This window comes from Hemicordylus capensis, chromosome 4 (assembly GCF_027244095.1).
Source record: "Hemicordylus capensis ecotype Gifberg chromosome 4, rHemCap1.1.pri, whole genome shotgun sequence".
NCBI classification, from domain to species: domain Eukaryota; kingdom Metazoa; phylum Chordata; class Lepidosauria; order Squamata; family Cordylidae; genus Hemicordylus; species Hemicordylus capensis.
In genome coordinates, this window is record NC_069660.1 from 290,513,024 (window position 1) to 290,532,108 (window position 19,085).

Here is a 19,085-nt window from a genome sequence, read left to right on the forward strand (position 1 = left end):
AGTTTAGTGCTCACCTGTGTGGTGAAATATGAAATATATTATTTGAAATATACTGTTATACATGATATACATGAAATATACTATTCTGAAACAATATTCTCATGGCATGAAAAATAATCATCTGAGGCGGGGGGATGCAATGCTGAAAGGGCCCAGATGCTGTATTCTTATTGTAGTTTACTAAAGATGCAGTCATGCATCTTTCTATTTCACATTTCAGGTTTTCATTTTGATCTCATTATCAAAGTTATGAATGATACCCTGTAAATCATCTCAGTAGGAATGCAGTTAAGTTCTAATACAAAAGAGTTGTGAAACAGAAGAAAAACTTCATAGGTTTTGGAAGAGAGCCGTATATTCTTCTAAAAAACACAAAAAACTATTGAGTTTGCATGCAGTCTTAACCTGTATATAGCTCTTTATTATTACAAACTGTGAAAGGTGGTGAACAAGGCTTGTAAAACACCACAAATAAAACAAAATTCTTCTGCACAATCCCCACCGCACGTTAAGATAATCTGAGGAGGTCTGTCTCCAGTTACTACCAGCACGTCTGATGGCGACTCAGACGGGCAGGCCTTCTCTGTAGCTGCCCCTGGGCTGTGGAACGCACTCCCGGCAGAAATCTGTAGTTTGAGTCCATTATTGGCCTTCTGTTTGGCCTGGCCTTCCAGGGTTTTAAAATTATTTTTTAAACTAAATGTTTGGCCTGGTTTTCCCGGGTTTTAAAAAAAACCTGTTTAAAATGTACTAATTGTTAATGGTTTTATGTTTTATAGTTTATGTTTTTATGGTTTTTATAATGTTTTTATAGTTTCTGATTTAAACTGTTAATTGATTTTAGTTGTTTTTATTTTAATGTAAAAACATTAAAACAAGCCATTTTTGGAAGGGCAGTATAGAAATCAAATCAAATAATAATAATAAATAAATAATATGAAATCAGTAAAAATGGCCAGCTAATAGGTTAGTGAAGAAGTAGTATAGTTAACGATGGTTTAAGACCTTGAGTTATAAGGAAATCCTAAGTTCAAATTTCATCTCTGTTATGCATTCACTAGGTGGTCTTAGGCAAGCTAGTCTCTCTTAGTATACCATCTGCAACATAACCATGTCTTCTTCTGTGCTACCATTGCCCACTCTCACAACTCTTAAAGCAACAGCAGCCAGCAGGCAAGAGCAGCAGGGAACAACAGAGGGAGACGATAGGCGCACAAAATATAGGCAGAGACAGCATGGCTGACTCAGAAATTTAAGGGGAGTGCTGCCCACTTCGCCCATAGATAAGATCCACCCCTGCATTGGCTTGCATACTTGGCAGAGAGCCATGGATCCAAAGGGATGTGCACTCGCTGCTTCTGAGCCACTCACCTGTCTGCCAGCACTGCTAGCAACAGCAGGGGATTCTCTATGCTCCCATGATTGGGAATCATTGGGAATGATGGGAGTAGGTCGCAGCTGTGATGAGGCAATGTGTCAGTGGCATGGCGGACCCCCCCCCCCCCCATCGCTAGCAGCACTGTGTAAGGCTCGGAAGCAGTGGGTGTGGATCCCTCTTGGGTCCACGGCTCGTTGTGCCATATGTCAGCCATTATCATCATCATGATTAAAGCTGCACTATGAAATTGCAAGACTGATCTCCCTGAAGAAACTACTCTATAATTATGGTGGATGACCAGGGAAACTGTGGAGGTACACAGTCAGAGAGAAGGCACCAGAAGCAATGCCTCGCTCTCCTTGATATCAGGTGAACATAATGGAGAGTGATTTATTCTCTAGATAATTTCAGTCCTCAAGGAGCTTTGTATTTTTTTTCATTTGAAAGGGTTAAATGAATTCATATGTGCATAAGCAGCTGTATGTTCACATATTTTAAAATGTCATTTGTAAGCACTTTGCATGTAATGTAGGCACAGGTGCATAAATGTGTTACTCACCCTGGGTGGTTTCCAGTAGGCATTTCTGATACATAACAAAACATGCAGATACAGAATCATAGAATTTTTGATACCCTTGTAGGCCACCTAGTCCAACTCTCTGTTTGATGCAGGAAATCTAGTTTTAGAGCATTCCCAGATATATCTGTCTATCCTAGGTAATTAATTCCATTGTTGAACTGCTTTTATTGATTGACTGACTGATTGATTTGATTTCTATACTGCCCTTTGAAAAATGGCTCAGGGTGGTCATTTTATCCTGAGGATGTTTCTCCTTATATGTAACCCAAATCTGTCCTGCTCGAACATAAGCCCATTAGATCTACCGCTGCCCCCGGAGCAGCAGAGAAGTCCAGCAGGGAAGCAGCTTGCCTAGAGTGCAAGAGGCTGCTAGTCCAAATCCCCGCCAGTGTACCTCCCAGACTGTGCCTAGTAAATATATCCGTAGTCACCTATATCGGGCAGCAGCAATATAGGAAGGTGCTGAAGGCATCATCTCATACTTCACGGGAGGTGGCACTGGTAAACCACTCCTGTATTCTACCAAGAAGATCACATGGATAGACAAATTTATGTGATCGCTAGGAGTCAACGTTGACTTGATGGCACAATCTTCCCTTTTCCCTTTTCTGTGTGACAGCCCTTCAGATATCTGAAGAGTGCTGTCATATCACCTTGCAGCATTTCTTCCTCGGGCTAAACGTACTTGGGTCTTTCAACCTTGCCTCACAGCGCTTGTTTTCCAGATGACCCCTGAGCATCTTTGTTGCCCATCTCTGAGCCCATTCCAATTTGCCTACATCTTTTCCAAAATGTGGCAGCTAGAACTGGACACAGCACTCTAAATGAGGTCTGACTAGTGGGAATAAAGTGGAACTATTGTTTCTCATGACTTTGATACTATGATTTTATTAAGGGAGCTTAAAATCACATTAGTCTGTTTTGCTGCTTCACACTGCTGATTTATGTTCTACTTCTGGAACATAAGCAATCCCAAAATCCTTTCCACATTTATTATTGCTAAGCCAGGTATCCCCCACCTGTGCATTGGATTCTTTAATGCCTAAGAGCAGAACTTGGTATTTGTCTGTGTTGAATTTCATTTTGTTCGCTTCCGCCCAGTTTTCCATTTTATCAAGATCATTTGCAATCTTATTCTGTCTTCTGAGAAGTTAGCTATTCCACAGATATGCAATTTTAATTAGGAGTCCCTCCACCCCTTTGTCTACGACTCAGATACAAATGTTGAAAGGTACTGGGCCTAGGCTAGATTCCTGCAGCATCCCATTTGAAACCTTGCATACTCCCGTAGTGCTCACCAGTGATGAGCTCTGGACAATTAACCACTGATCTCTTTGAGAACAGTTCCAACCTATTTTCAGTGGTTGGAAGCCAGACTACATTAACCAATTTATCATGAGGACATTTATCAACATCAGTTACAACAGCACTGATCATACACTTCTTTTTTTATTGTGAGCCCTTCAGGGACAGGGAGCCATTTTGTTTATTTATTTAAATCAATTAATTAACCATTTTGGGAACTTTTGTTGAAAAGCGGCATATAAATAGTCCTCATATTTGTCATATTCATATTGGTTTGTTTTGGTTTTTCCGCATGGAGCTGCTCAAACTATGAAATTTTTGATTGCTTATGAAATTTTTGCAATCTGCATGCCAACGAACATCACAGGGAAAATGTATAGCATATAGGCAATTCTAGCTCTATAGTTCTATTGTATGTGCACAGGGCAAAATAGAATGTTATCAGAGAATCCATGCTCCAGTGTGATACCAGAGAATCCAGTTCCAAACATTACAGTACAAGCACAGCTCAGTAGCACTCCTGTTACCCCCTTCCGTTTTCATAATGTGCAAACATTATGCATGATTTTCCATCAAGCTAACTGGTTACCAAATTTGAGACTGGGAAGGAACTATTCCTCTAGTCAGGCAGACTAGTAACCCTGTGGGGTTTTTGGTGTGCTATGTAGCAGGCAGCTCCATTCATTTGCATGAGACATCTGGATTATTACTATAAACTGTTCATTCCCTCTGATGTAGTACAATTTGTTCACTGTTCCTCTTTCCTTGTGCTACACAATGAAATGTAGGAAATGTGTGTAAATCTGCTGGGGATTGTGCAAGATTGAGTCACAAAGAAGGGGCTTAGATAAGAGGACTTCCATGTTTCATCTAGTACTATGACTGTAAAATTCTAATGTTAAATAAGCAAGGAGGACCCAGAAGGTGCTACACTATTTAAGAGTAAAAAAAGAAGTCAAGGCAAGGCAATTCCTTTCCATGTAGTTCTGTCCTCTCTTATTCACAGATATGGCTTATTGACTGAAGGAGGTCTTACACGTGCACAACTGGACACAGGATTCCAGCCAAAGTCACCATCCTACTTTTATAATGATTGTTGGCACAAGATAACTTGGGAAGAAGATGGCGGAGGTGGGGGATATTTTCAGAAGTAAAAAGTAACTGACGGGATAAATTAAGCACTCCTGTCCTTTCTTGGACACAACCCATCCCCTTGTGGAAGAACTCTGCAAGGAAAGAGGGGTGGGCCCCATTCAAAAAAGTACTTTTGCTTTGTCAAAAGTGCAAATATTACAGTACAATCTGTAGCATATTTGCTCTTACATCAGCTCTATGAATTATTGTTTCCATTTTTCAGGTGGGGATCTAAGGCTGAAAAGTGAGTTCACATATTAGTATTAGTAAAATAAAAGTATTTTATTTTAATAAAATATTATTTATTTTAATAACATTCCTTTATTAAACTACAAACATGTTTACCTCTTCATACAATGGCTGCAAGCTTTACATCCTGATTTCATGAATGTTTACTCAGAAGTAAGCCCCATTGTGTTCAATGGGATTTAGCCCCAGATAAGTATGCCGCCTTAATCACTTTAATCAGTAAGGCTTTAGTTGATTAGTGGGTAAGAGTCCATTTTAATTAGTGAGGTCACATTTCAGTTGGTGGGGCTGAGAGTTAAGGGCATGTGCTTTTATTTTTTGAGGTGATTTCAGTTCTGACATGTTTCAGTATAAGAATTTTTAAAAAGATTAAAAATGGACTTTCCTTTTAAAAATGAGAGGTAGTTGCAGTGTTTATTAAAGGTGAAGTCCTTTCTTTTATCTTACTTTTCTTTAAAAACTACTTTTATTATTATTTTAGAAGGATGCAAATGTAGTAATCAATTTAAAAGGCAGATGATGGATCAACCAAAAATTCTTTAATTGGTTGACAGTCCTAGAATTTCATAACTGAAATTGAAATTTAATTACAGGTAATTACTGCAATCTTCCATGTAATGAAACCGTTTTGATAATAGGAGACAATTTAAGATGATTTTAAATGCCTTAAACTAGACCCAGCAGCTGACATTCAGAGCAAGAGAGCATTGGTGCAGCAAGAGGAGCAGATTCTACACTGGTGCACCAAGAAAGGGGAGATTTATATATTACTTCCCCTTCCCCAAAAAACCATCTGTGCCACAGACCTTAAGAACAGAAGGCTTTCCAGGGAAGGGAGATGGTAAAAAAACTGCCACTTCCCCCGTGTCCCAGGACAGTTTGTCTATTAGTCTACTCCTCTCACTACACCAGTGCTCTCTTACTCTGAATATCAGCCAGTTAATTTTTCCAGAATGGTAAACCCTGAGTAAAACCGTGCCAACTCCACTCAAAGATTGTTTTTTGGAGTTGAAAGACTTAACTCTGTCTTTGCTATCCAAAAGTATTAATGGCTTGCAATGTTGGAACTGAGACATTATAATCATAAATACTTTTTGGGAAGGGCTTGATCCTTAACTCAGTTATGCTATGTAGCACTGTGGGATGTTATGCTGATGGTGCCTAGTCCACTCAGCTCCAGCAAACCAAGCCATATTGAAGACTGCATATTGAGGGAACTTGGATCAGCTATACAACTGGCAAAACTACTGTGACTTGTGGTTGTATAAAACAACTCAGCGCATTTGAACATCTAGATCTGTTTGCACTGGAAATTCAGAAGCAGTTATTAGAATTAAGGATTAGGGATGTGCACGGAACAGGCGGGGGGGGGGCAGCTTTAAGGGTGGGGTGGGTGCACTTACCCCACCACACACATGTTTTCCCCACTGGTGCACGAGTCCTTAAGAGTTCGTTGGAGCTGAAGCATACCTCCCTGCCAGCCCATACCACCGTTTACGGGATGTATCTGGAAGGAGGAACAGCGGCTGTGCACATGTTGCACTCACGGGCACCTGACATGCACATGTGTGAGCGTGATGAGCACATGCAAGCAATGTGTGCATTCGCTGTACATACTTCCAGGTAAATCCAGTAAATGGTGGCATGGGGCGACAGAGAGGTACGCTGCTCCTCCGATGGGCTCTTAAGGACTCGCACCCCAGCAGGGGAAACGTGGCGGGGTGGGGGTGAGTGCACCCACCCCCACCCTTAAAGCCATCCCCCTCCGCCATCAAACCTTCGAGCCGGTGGGGTTTGAACCAATTTGGAGGCCCATAAAAGGGCCTCCGAACCGGTTTGTGCACATCCCTATTAAGAATGTGTTCCCCCTTCTCTGCTGTATAGGGTGGTTCAAAAATATTACACAGATCTGACAGTTTTCTACAAACAACTAAATATCACCTAAGTTTTTTCAAAACATTTTACATGACAACCAACTGGAGAATGTTTACTGCTGGAAAAATGAATATGAAAGGTAGATAATGGAAACAAACAATCACAGAATTTGAGGGTTTCCTCTTCAATTTGTCTTTGAAGTAGCCTGCTATCAGAACATTCCTAGTAAGTAACTAAAATAAAATGTTAATTTGATGCATTTGTATTTCCTTCCTCTAGATGCATGTAGCATATGTATAAAAAATTTGCACACAAGAGGGGAATGCAACGAGATAAGTTAAGTGTATAGAACCTAGGAGCCCTGTTCATTTCATAACAAGCTAGAGTCTTGCATAGTTGCTGGAGTTTTCTCCCCGTCTGTTCCTACTTGGTGATGAAGAATGGTATTTTAATAGGCAGATGGTAGAGACAATTACAGTTTGGGGGCTCAGCTGGGAGTTACGTCAGTTTATTGCAAATTATTAGTTGATAAATGCTTCTGTTTACAAGCAAAGTCTTAAGCAGCTTTATAATCAGTTTATCAGCTGTAGCCTGATTTTTGACAGCTTGCCTGAAGGGGTATGCAAACACATCTTCCTTGGTCATTTAGAAATCAAGCTGACCATGCACAGATGTAGATAGGCAGCTCCTGTACATCTGTGGGTTGCTCAGTGAATGTTGTTAGTTCTAATAAAGGTTATTTCAGTAAAAAGTGGAGGAAGGAGCAAAGCAAAATACAGTGAGGTGTAGGCAGAGACATCTCTTTCTGTCCTTGGACTTCTGTAACCTGCTCATTATTTTAAAGAGAAAGTGCCTCTTTAAATCCTTTGGAGAAAGGATCTGTAGTGTCCATGCAAAGTTCCACATGAACAAATACTGCCTCATTAATTGCAACTGCAGGAAAGCCTGCTCATTTGAGAACTCTGTTTAAACACTACTTTTTAAAAATGCATTTTCAAACAAAATTCCATTCTGGGGGTGGGGATAGAAAATATGGTTATGCAAGATATCTGGTTGATTGAGGAGGTCCCTGGGATCTACAACTCAACAATTCCTATTAAATTGGTGCTTGCAGAAAATCAAAATGTGAACCTTGTCCAAAGCAAGGAAATATTTATAAAGGTGCATGAAAACATCTCTTCCACCCAGATGTGAATAAACTATCTCTTCTTTCATTGTTTGTGGATGGATTTTATTTTTACTTCATTTACAGCTTCCAGCCAGGAGGCATAAATTGGAGATGTGTGGGACCATGTTGCCTTATAGATTCATCCACTTAAAAGCAAGGGTTGCTATTTGTGCCAAAGATGTAATAGATTCGTATTCTGGGCACTGGTCCTCTAGGAACTATTTCAACTAAAACTCCTTAAAAACAACCACAACCAGCGTACTAATAGAAAGATGTGTATTGACTATGATTAACTCAGGATTTGAACTAAGGTGCCAGAAGGAGACCCGTAAGCCTCTTAAAATGCACAAAACTTCTAAGAATATGGGTTTAATTGTTTCCTCCTGTGGTAAATAAGCTGTGACAGCTCAATCGGGGGGGGGGGGATCCAATAAAATTTATCACATTTTTCTATGATCTTCTTCTTCTTCTTCTTCTGAGCACTGATGTAGTTTGTGTGCCTATCTCATGGAACTTTACATTATTTATTAACTCCAGCAGTCACAGATTCAAATCCTTACCCTAATACAAGATTGAGTGTCTACAAGGTTAAAAGTAGATTACAATTCATGTGCCAAGATACACCAGTTATTTTTAAAGCTACATTTCAGTATTATGAAATAAAGGTTACTGGGCAGTACTACATTTATCAACAATCATCCCTTTGCATGCAAATAACGAACATGTAAAAGGAACAAGTGGTCAATGTGTTTGTATTTTCTTGGTCATGTGTGAAACATAATACGCAAACGTTATCAATGAAATAACTTTGTTCTCTCTCTCTCTCTTTTAAAATTAAGGCCATGATCCAGAGAAGCTGTATATATAGTGGGTGTTTGGGGTTCCATTAGTGGACCATAGCACCCCATGTCACACTGCAAGCTCCTGTTTAAACTCCCACCAAGCTGAGGTCAAGGGGATGGGGACAAAAATAACTTGAGATGCAATTTGGAGGAGTTCACATTCAGGAAAAATTAGCAAAATCTGCAGTATGCATGCAGTCTCGGGGGTGTATGTAAAGGATATTACTGTGCTGGAGCCAAAATGCCTTGCTATTTGGTGTTTTGCCATATTGCTGCAGACCTGATTTCATTAGCAAAGAAAAGTCCCCATTCACAATGAAAGCAAGATAAGGCAGCTTGGTCTCTGAATCCTGTGTAAGTTTCGTAGAAAGAGGAAACTATAGAAATCTTCTGGCTCAAAGGTGATCAGCACTGTTGAAGAAACCTGGTCTCTAAGACTAGTACTTTGTTTTATGGGCCACCCTGTTATTTCACATTAAATGACATGTAAAATAATAAAATAAAAGCTTATGCATTATAGTGTAGTGATAAATACATTGGCTTCGTCATCAGGAATGTGAGAGTACAAATGGTAGCTTTTGGCAGGGGGCGATCATACAAATCCTACATTTTCTGCCATGAAAAGGCTGCAGAGTTTATACATGCAGGAGCTAAAATTAAGATTAGAGGTTGAGTACCATTTGACAACGTCCTTTGATCAGTAAACAAGGAAAAATTACAGGAAAATTCTGGGATATCATCTCATTAATCCTAATGTAATACTGCAAGCACTTTCCATTAATTTTAGAGAAGTATGAATTTACATGAGCTGTTGCTGAAATCCTCTATGAGAATGGGCTATTCAGATGCATGCATGGAGAAAAAAACCCCAGATGTCCTACCGAATATTTAGGAGGTACATATACAAGTGAAAAATGTTGAGAATTGTTTAGTAACAGGAAAGACTGTTTGCAAAATGCTTTTGATTTATTGCTGTGTTTGGTACAGATTCCTATCGGTTATTTCTTACATTATTTTACTCAAAAACTTGTATAAACCATGAGTTGGCATGTTGGAGAATACTGAAAAGGCATTAATCAACCCAAATAAACAAGTGCACAGATCTATCTAACAACTGTGAAGTAGTTAATAAATTTTTAAGCAATTTTATTATAGAAAAAAGGTCTAAAAGAGTAGTGCTTAATTATCTGGACTCCTCTGTGCTGGGCTCTCTTTTGATTGTATTAATGAAGCAGCTGGCCCATTGTTTCTCTTTAATTCCTCTATTGTTTTAAGAATATGTCAAAGCTCTTTATTCTTTTATCAGGTACTGTGCAGAAGGAACCACACAATACCTCATATTCCTACTGTATTTGCCAATGCACAAAGAAACCTCCAAAGCATTTTTCAAAAAAGGGGCACACATAATTTATAAGTTCTATTCCTTGCACTACTCTACTGTCAAGAATTTCAACAGTATTGGATTTGAATTTATTAGAATTTTTGTGTGGCTACATATAGATATATGCACGCTGTTAATGTCAAAACCCAGAGGTCCGACATGTCTTAGGCATTAATGGAGGCATTATTTGGTATAGGGAAGTTATTCGAAATAGCAAAGTAAATGCACACACCTCCCCTCAAGGGAAAATGTATGATTCTGGGTTTGTGAATTCCCTTTAAATGCTTAACATAAAAGCCAAACACAAGGCAAACATATATATGCAAACAAACATATTCTTCCCAGGGCTATTTTTTAAATGTCTTTTCACAAAATAGAAGCTATTTATTCCGACAGTAGTAAGGCTGATTGTGCCTGGGTGTCATTTTAAGTCTGCAGACTAATACAAGTTGTCGATTCAATGAGCTCCGATAGTCTCCTGACCCTCCTTCACAAAAACATGTGTACGCAGGAAATGGACACTTCTGCTGCTCCTGCAGTGACAGAGTCGAAGGCATTACACACAAATTAGAAGCAGAAGGGAAAGGGGGGAAATCTGCATAACGTGGCTGCACAGTCGGTTGTGGCAGGCCTAGACTGATTAGCAACCAAATGGCATTCTGAGAGCAACTTTTTTCATAGACAACTAGGTGTGTTCACAAGGCAATTGGCTCAGTTCAGATGGCTTAACAAAGCCTGATTGTGCAATAGGAGGGACTTGCTTCATACAGCCATTAATACAGAAGCACTCTAGAGCTGCCTCTGCTGCGGAGACCCGAAACCCAGGGAAGGCGATGCTGCCTTACATTTCACCACTCCCTTTGTCTTAGGAGGAAAGTTTAAACTATTTTTAGCCATTCCCTCTGGAAAGCCAGTGCTGATAAAAGCAATAGAAGGACTAATCAGAAGCCATATGGCACCACTGATTTTGAGGGAAAGCCCCCAACTGAGTTTTCAGCAGGGAAAATGCTTTAAAAACAAATAGCTACATATGGCCCTTATATTAAACATTACTCTTTTAGGGGGGAAATAATAATGAGCACTAAAAAAGACAAATAAGAGTGAATGATTTACAAAATTCCCCAAAGAAGTCCACTGTTACAAAGACAGGAGGGAGCAGAAATAAGCACTGTCCAAATAGGTCCCTGTTATGTTTCTAGCCATGTTTACTGTATAAGGCTTGACAGCAGCGTACCCAATTGCACTAATTGTGATTGAATGCTTTCTGGTCCGGCTTCCTGTCCAACCAAGTATTGGAGATACCCCATTCCTAAACAGTTTGAATGTAGAGGAGCTCCATGTGTAAGTATAATGTGTAACTGTACCATTCATTGGTACAATTATATGAAAACAAGAGCACTGTAAATTTACCATGCGGACAGAAGTCATTTGTGTGAAACAGCCTGCTGCGCAGTTGCAAAAGTCTACTTTCAAGTACATTATTGCAAAGGTTAGAACTGATGCAGACCCATGTGAAACTTCTTTGTGCAAACTGCTTGCCAAATGGAGCAATGCCGATAGCTGCATTTCAAGCAGTTACCATGTCCAATATGAGATGGGATGTAGTTTTGTATTTGGATCAGGATGTGGATATTACTTTATCTCTTCATAAGATTTTATTGGCTCCATTTTTCACACATATTTTATGCTAGGCTAGGTTCTCTATTCCGAATGTCCCAGATGTGTTCTATGGTTTATGGTCCCCTATTGCTGGCATTTTGTTCTGTTACAAAACAAATGTCTATCAATCACCAAGATAAATTAGAAGTGATTGTGCATATACACATAATGCATCTCAACAATTGTTTTGCAGTGCATTGTGTAATTATTAACCTGATTTTTGCTATTGTGAGGTGCCATGAATGGCTGAAGTTCTGTGCCTTTACACAAGATACATTTTGCTTATACAGGACTCTATAGGTATGGCCACACAATATAATTGAACCTTTGTCAGTGCTGTAGCCTAGCAACAGATAATACTGTTAGGCTACTGAATAGTTCTGGTTTGACAAGTAGGGAGTATTTTTTGTGTGTGTTTATCGGGTTTGCTAATGATGGGATCCTTTCCAAAGGACTTGTCTTAATCTTAATTAGAGTTTATCAGCAGAGGTCTGCATGACATTCTGCAGGCACTGATTTCATAAATAATAAAAACAACATGTGAAAAACAAAATTGGCAGGACTTGGCAATATTTGAGGGAACTGATTCCTGTAACAGAAGTATGAATTTCCAAAATTTAATAAACTTTGAACTATGACTCTATGCTTTACTCTCAAAATCTGCAGTGCACAGTTTTGATGGCAATTATGTGGGTCACTAATAAGCTTCTTGTTAGGAACCAGATCTATATTCACAAGACCCTCAATCATAAACATTATAAAGGACAGACAGCTCACACCTTCTTTTCCACAGATTTTGAGAAATTGCCTCATTTAGTTTGTAACCTTTCCTGAACAGAAGAAGTGCTTGGTGCATTGGTGGGTCACAAAAGATGTAGAAAAATGGGGCAACCTAAGATAGGCTTTCCTTTTGGTTCAAACTGCATCATCAAATACTGGGTTAGTGTTGCCTGCTGTCTATCATGCCTGCCCCTTTAAAAGTTGTGAAAAGACAAGGAAGGAAACAGCTGCTTTGCTTCCTACCTGTCCCTTCACCTATCTTCATTTCCAGCTTATTGTATCAAGCAGGAACTTTGTTTTGCCCACAGAAGGAAGGCTATAATGGGTAGGAACTCATGAGGGTGCTCCATCTATTGCTGTTTCTCACAGTTTAAAGGCACAAGCACGGCTGCTGGGTTGGCAGCAGGGCTCGGTGCTGGATTTAACAAATAACAGCTGGGGCCCTAAGAGCTACTTATTTATTTATTAATTAAAATATTTTCATACTGCCCAAAACTTACGTCTCTGGGCGGTTTACAACAGAACAAAAACAAAGCAAAACATTCATTAAGACAAAAATGGGGGGGTTGGGGACACACACATTACAACAATTTAAAAACTTTAAAACAATATTTTAAAACAGCATTAAAACCACCAAAACCATTAAGACAACATTAATTAAAAGCCCGGGTGAAGAAATGTGTTTTTAAAGACTTTTTAAAAGCTGTCAGAGATGGGGAGGCTCTTATTTCACTAGGGAGTGCATTCCAAAGCCTCGGGGCAGCAGCGGAGAAGGCCCGTCCCCGAGTGGCCACCAGACGGACGGTGGCAGCTGCAGACGGACCTCTCCAGCAGATCTCAGTGGGCGGTGGGGTTCATGCAGAATAAGGCGTTCCCTTAAATACCCAGGGCTCAAACTGTTTAGGGCTTTGTAGATTATGACCAGCACCTTGTATTTTGCCCGGAAACATATTGGCAGCCAGTGTAGCTCCTTCAATACAGGAGTTATATGGTCTCTCCGAGATGACCCAGAGACCAGCCTGGCTGCCGCATTCTGGACCAGCTGTAGTTTCTGGACTACGTACAAGGGCAGCCCCACATAGAGCGCATTACAGTACAGTGGTCCCTCGACTTATGAAGATAATCCGATCCAAACGCACGTTCGTAGGTCGGAATTTTCGTAAGTCGAAAAGCGCATCCATGGAGGTCCGGAACACTCGTAAGTCGAGGAAACCGCATCTAAAAATTTGTAGGTCGAGGAAGCCGCATCTAAACCGGCAACGACTTCCGGTATTTTTTGTCATTCGTATGTCGAAATCTTCGGATGTCGAGTGCTTCGTAAGTCGAGGGACCACTGTACTTAGGCTCATATAAGTGGCTTGCATTGCATTCCAACACCCTGGCCATTTTTTAATTTTTTATTTTGTCTTGTCACTGAGAATTTGTGCTCCCTTCTGGTGAAAGGACATATATGTTGAAACAGACAATATGTGGCTACAGGGGAAAGTGAGTTGAGGAGATACTTGAAAGAGATGAGCCCTCTTCAAACGTTCCCCCAAAAAGTGACTCTGTATTTGCATACAGTGTCCCGAAAGCACTCCTGGAACTCCTGCTAATGCCGCAAGCCATTCTGTGTTGCTGATGTTTGTCTGAAGAGGCAGGCACCATAAGCGTGATGAAGCTTGTTTCTGTGGTTGGAAGGCTGGAGCACCACAGCTCCATCACAGAAACAAGTTCCGTCATGCTTACGGAGCTTGCCTCTTCAGACAAATGCCAAAAGCACAGAGAGTGCGGTGGTGTGTGGCTTCTCAGTGCATCAGTGCTGGGGGAGGGCCTGCTGGCACACTGTAGATGAGCACAGCATCTTTTGGGGGGATGAGGGCGAGATAGAAGGATAAAGGCTTGATCGAGGGATAAAGCTGCCAAAGACATGGAATGAAGGAAAGCACAAAGACTAGGAAATGACAACACCCTGGCCATTAATTTTTTTGTCACTGAGAATTTTTACCTCCTCCTGGTGAAAAGACATGCAAGATATGTAAGAAAAGATATTGAAATAGAAGAAAACAGAAAGTTCAAGAAAAATGCTTACTGGATGCTCACTAGTGTTACCAGCATTTGCGGGACAACTTGAGTAAGCAGCTGCTCACCAAGATTTGGCATTTAGCCAGTTAAATGTTCTTAGAATGGCAGTTTTAGGGGGTTTATAGTGACTTATGGGGAATATCACTGATGTAAAGGAAATGCTGGAGAAGTTCTCTTCCTAGGCATCCAGGGGTATACATGGAAAGTGGCAGAAGGAAGACAGTGGCTGGCATCCAGACTAAAGAAGCACCAGTGCTACGTTATTATAAATAATAATATTAAATAATATTATTTAATTATAAAGAGGCAAGAACACCTGATTTCCCAACTTACACAGCACCAGTGCTCACATAGAGTGGTGAATTTTGATGCCCTCCCTTTCCCCCAGATGTGCTTGTGCCACATGAAAATACAACCCTGAGGGCTGTTTGACTCTCAGGGATCTATTTTCATGTGACACATATGACCTCTTGGGGAAGGAGATGTCGCTGCTCCTGAGTTAGTTGAAGCCATCATAAACACTGCAACTTCTCACATGGCACTGCACTTCCTTAGTTTGGATGTCAGCCTCTCTCTGCATGCCTGAATGCTTCATAATGAAGGCTTACATGTATGAGGTGTTGAGAAATGCTAACTGAGCAAAGAGACACTTTTTAAAAGTGGTGATTCCATTTATTTAGTGGTGATTCTCTTTATTGTAAAAATAATAATTTTAAAATATTATTATTTTTATTTATTCTCTTTATTTAGGGAGATAAAAACTGGCCCTATCCAGCCCCAGCACAGCATCCCTCCAGTGGCTGTTGCTAGTGTCTATCTATGTTGGGGGTTTTTTTAGATTGTGAGCCCTTTCTTTCTATCTGTCTATCTATGTAGACCACTTTGGAAACTTTTTGTTGAAAAGCGGTATATAAATATCCATAATATTTGTATTTGTGATATAAATGTACAATAGCACCCTAATAATTCAGGGATTCAAATAAATGATCCAATGAAGCAAATCCACTTAAAAAATTTTTTTGCTTTATTTATGCCACAGCTCAAATCCAGGTTTTTAAGGAATTTGAGATTTTGTTTTTTTTCATGAGTGGTAACTTGCCATGAAAAAACAAGAGCAGTGTTTAGTGTAATGAATTCTGGAAACCGGAAACCCTCAAAATTATAGTAGTTGTAATAAATTTGCTGCAGTCATTGTAACCAACCCATCTGCATTACTATGAATAAAATACTCTCCCCCCCCCACCCCCGTTTTGGAACTTCTGTATCACTTTGAGGTCTAAGAGCTCCGCCTTAGTTCCCCCCACCAAACACACAGAGTGATGCTGTTGTGTTTGCTCATCTTTGAAAGCTAATAGGACTGGATTAATTAATTGTCCAAGATTCCAATAAAACAATGTCCTAATTCTTCTATTTAGCTGTTGCATATCATATACTGTTATCTCTTCGACCAGATTTTTGCAACAAGTTGTTTTAAAACTGTAATCTCTTTGAGGAGGGAAAAAATGAAGTGTAGTTGAAAAGGCAGTTATGCTGAAAGATAAACAGCAATATTATCAAAATTGGTACCCATTTTTCCCCTTGTCTAATGAATACAACATATAGCTTTTGCTATATATACAAAACTTGTAGAAGAAAAGGCTTTATAATGTATAAACTATGCAACATTATTTTAGCCACAACTGTACTGGATATGTATCTAGGCCTGAGAGTAGAGATAACACAATATAAGTGCTTTGCCTGTCTAAACATGTTAAATAAATGAGCATTCACTATCACATTCAAATACATTAGTGCATTACTTGCATAGTTAATTTTCTTTTTAATGCACTCCACGTGACATAGCACAGAGCTATAGTGTATCTAGCTGTTTGAAGAAAGTTTCCCTTTTAAACAAAGCTTTATTTGAATAAGGCTTTATGAAACAGATCTTTGGCATATCTGAACAGGAAGTTCGGTTAGCATAAGGGAAGCTAAAACAGTCAATTATTATTACATAAGGGAAAGTAGGTAGGTAGGTTAGTATGTGTGTGCGTTTTGTTTAGAAAAAGTGTGTAACAAACACCAACAAAGGGTAGAAGTGACCTTGTGAGGATCTCAGAGCTGTGCTTTCCAGTAGTAGGTGATTTGTTTCCCTAGGGATGGTCTCGTGAGAGACATAAATATATTGCATACAAATTGTACATAAGGCCTGGACAAAAACAAAACAGAAAGTTCAGCAAAACTGCTAACCATAAAAAACCAGTAGATTCATTCACATGATTGTCATCTGGGTAGCAGGAGTGCCCAAACAGAGTATGATCCGTAGTCTTGTTAATCCAGAGAAGATAGGAGAGGAGAGTGAGGTGGGAGCTTGGTAGGATGGCTTTTCATCCATCCTCAGTAAAATGCTGGGAAGATCAGTAGGGCAGGGCATGCATCCTACCCAGCTCCACTTCCCACAATCACTTTCCCATCCTCTTATCTCGTTCTTGGGGTTTATTGCTCGAGGGCACGCCTGGCTCTCCTAGCCTGGCTGGGTGCTCCTCCTATGATAGGAGGATAGTGTGGATGGGCCTAGTGTGCCATCCTGAGGAATGAAGTGCTTGCAGAAGGACATTGTGCTAGTTACTTGTGCTAAGTATGGAGCTTGTGTTCAAGACTAGTGTTGCACTACCACAAGCATGTTTACAATTGTGCAACCTGTGGCCCACCTTGTTTATTTTAAAGGGAACTTTTATGCAAGAGTGGTATAGCAGAATAGTGCAATCCCACAAATCTCTGGGGGGTTTTTTAGCCCAACTATGCAATCTTTTGAGGGTATTTGGTTAGTCAGGATACCAACCAGTGAAAATATATTCCTCTGTATCATACTTCTGAGAATGCCTGCTTTTCATAAGGCAAAACAGCTGCATTTGAGTGAGACAATGGCTTGCACAAGACTTGCTGTTGTCTGTAATTCCTTTGCAGTACAGTTAATGCATCGTCTACCTATATTTTCAGCATGGCTGGCTCAAAGCATCAACATTGCTGTGGAGAAACAAAGAGCTGTAAAGGCAGAGTGCTGCAATTCATCGCCACCCAAATTAGAACACAGCACTGCAGCTGACCATTAAATCTTTCTGGTTTTGTGTGTGTGTTTCTGTGTAGGGGGACAGCTTTGGTGCACGACGACGAAGACCATTGCTGAGGGTGAAGAGCTCATTGCCTTTGTTGTGGATTTTGACTCAAGGCTGCAAGCTGCAAGTCAGATGACTCTTACAGAGGGGATGTATCCCGCTCGTCTGCTGGATTCGATACAGTTGCTTCCTCAACAAGCTGCTATGGCATCCATTTTGCCAACAGCTATTGTCAACAGTGAGTGATCCAACACATTTTGTTTCCAAAACAGTATTAATAAAATTAACATTGTAACTATGCACTCATATTTCTTGCAAGACCAATTCGTCTACAATTTAACAATCAGCAGCAGCATAAGCGTCACACCAAGAAAATAAATGCTTTTCAATTTCCTTTATTAAGTTCCTGGGCTGTACAACTACAGGTAGGTCACTGCACTGTGGAATTTCCCCTAAAACCAAACACTCCCTTTTTGCATACAGAACTAATTTTTCCACCATGCGTACAGTGCTGGCCTGAGAATTTGCCGAAATATCTTTTGCGGGGGAGGTGGGATGGAACAAGTTCAGAGGGAAGCACTAATTGGACTTTTTCACTTCAAATGATTACCCATTTTTAGGGGGCTTCCTGAAGGCGGTGGCGGCGGCAGCAGCAGCGGTGTTCTTTTATTTTTTTGTATTTAATGCTATAGTGGTAGCAGCAGCAGCATCTGAAGCACTCAGTGCCTTCTTGGAGGCTGGCTCCTGCTGGCCATCCCCCCACCCCCCGAGAAAAATGACCAGACATTCCATCATTTCCCAGTGCATTCCAGTGGAAGAAATGGTGGAAGGCCTCCAGTACTTCAGCACTGTTGCTACTACCTGCACAGGTGCTGCATTAAGGAAAAGAATTAAAAGGATATTCACATGTCAGTTGCTGGTAAACCTTCTGAAATTGGGCAAAAATTCATGCATACCCCTCTGAATAAAGCCTTTACCATTTTCTCCACCTGCAAATGGGGCAGCAAAAATGGGAAGGCATTTTTGGGCCAGCTTTAAAGAAAAGAAAAGAAAACCTATTGTAGAGCATTCAAGCATGCAATTTTGCATGTACAATCTGGAATAAAATGGTCCAGGAATAGGTTTAACACTGGCAAGTTATTTGTCTAGATCAAACCTAAGATAAAAGAAATAAATGAAGGTAGTGTCATTTACAGTGTTTAAGAAGAATGGCTCATGTACTGCACCTGTCTAAGCCTCCCCGCCTTTGCACAGTTTTCCCCCAGACATTTCTGGGCTGTGAGCTCATCTCTTCCAGTCTTCAGTCCAGCAGTAGTGTTGGCCTTCACTGCATACTATGGCAGAAAGTTTCACTGATCAGTTCTGGCTACGTTAAAACAAGGGGTGTTATAGTATAGGGGCTAAGCTGTATGTAAATCAGGACTTGCCTGGTTTGAATCCTGCCTCTGCCATCAGCTCACTAGGTGACCTTACACAGGAACGTACAAAGCTGCCATATACCTAGTCAGATCATTGGTCCATCTAGCTCAGTATTGTCTACACAGACTGGCAGCGGCTTCTCCACGGTTGCAGGCA

The 19,085-nt window shown here is 40.4% G+C and overlaps 1 protein-coding gene across 11 annotated transcripts in view; it reads left to right on the forward strand.

The window, feature by feature from the left end:
* Positions 1-19,085, forward strand: part of ZFPM2 (zinc finger protein, FOG family member 2) — a 563,228-nt gene that overhangs the window by 526,994 nt on the left and 17,149 nt on the right. For 10 of the 11 annotated variants that reach the window (XM_053244778.1, XM_053244780.1, XM_053244777.1 and 7 more), the window contains one exon: positions 17,542-17,748. In XM_053244778.1, the coding sequence (XP_053100753.1) occupies positions 17,542-17,748 (207 nt within the window). Of the gene's footprint in view, positions 1-9,277; positions 9,427-17,541; positions 17,749-19,085 lie in introns of those variants that run through there. The other variant, XM_053244785.1, reaches the window with a different exon arrangement.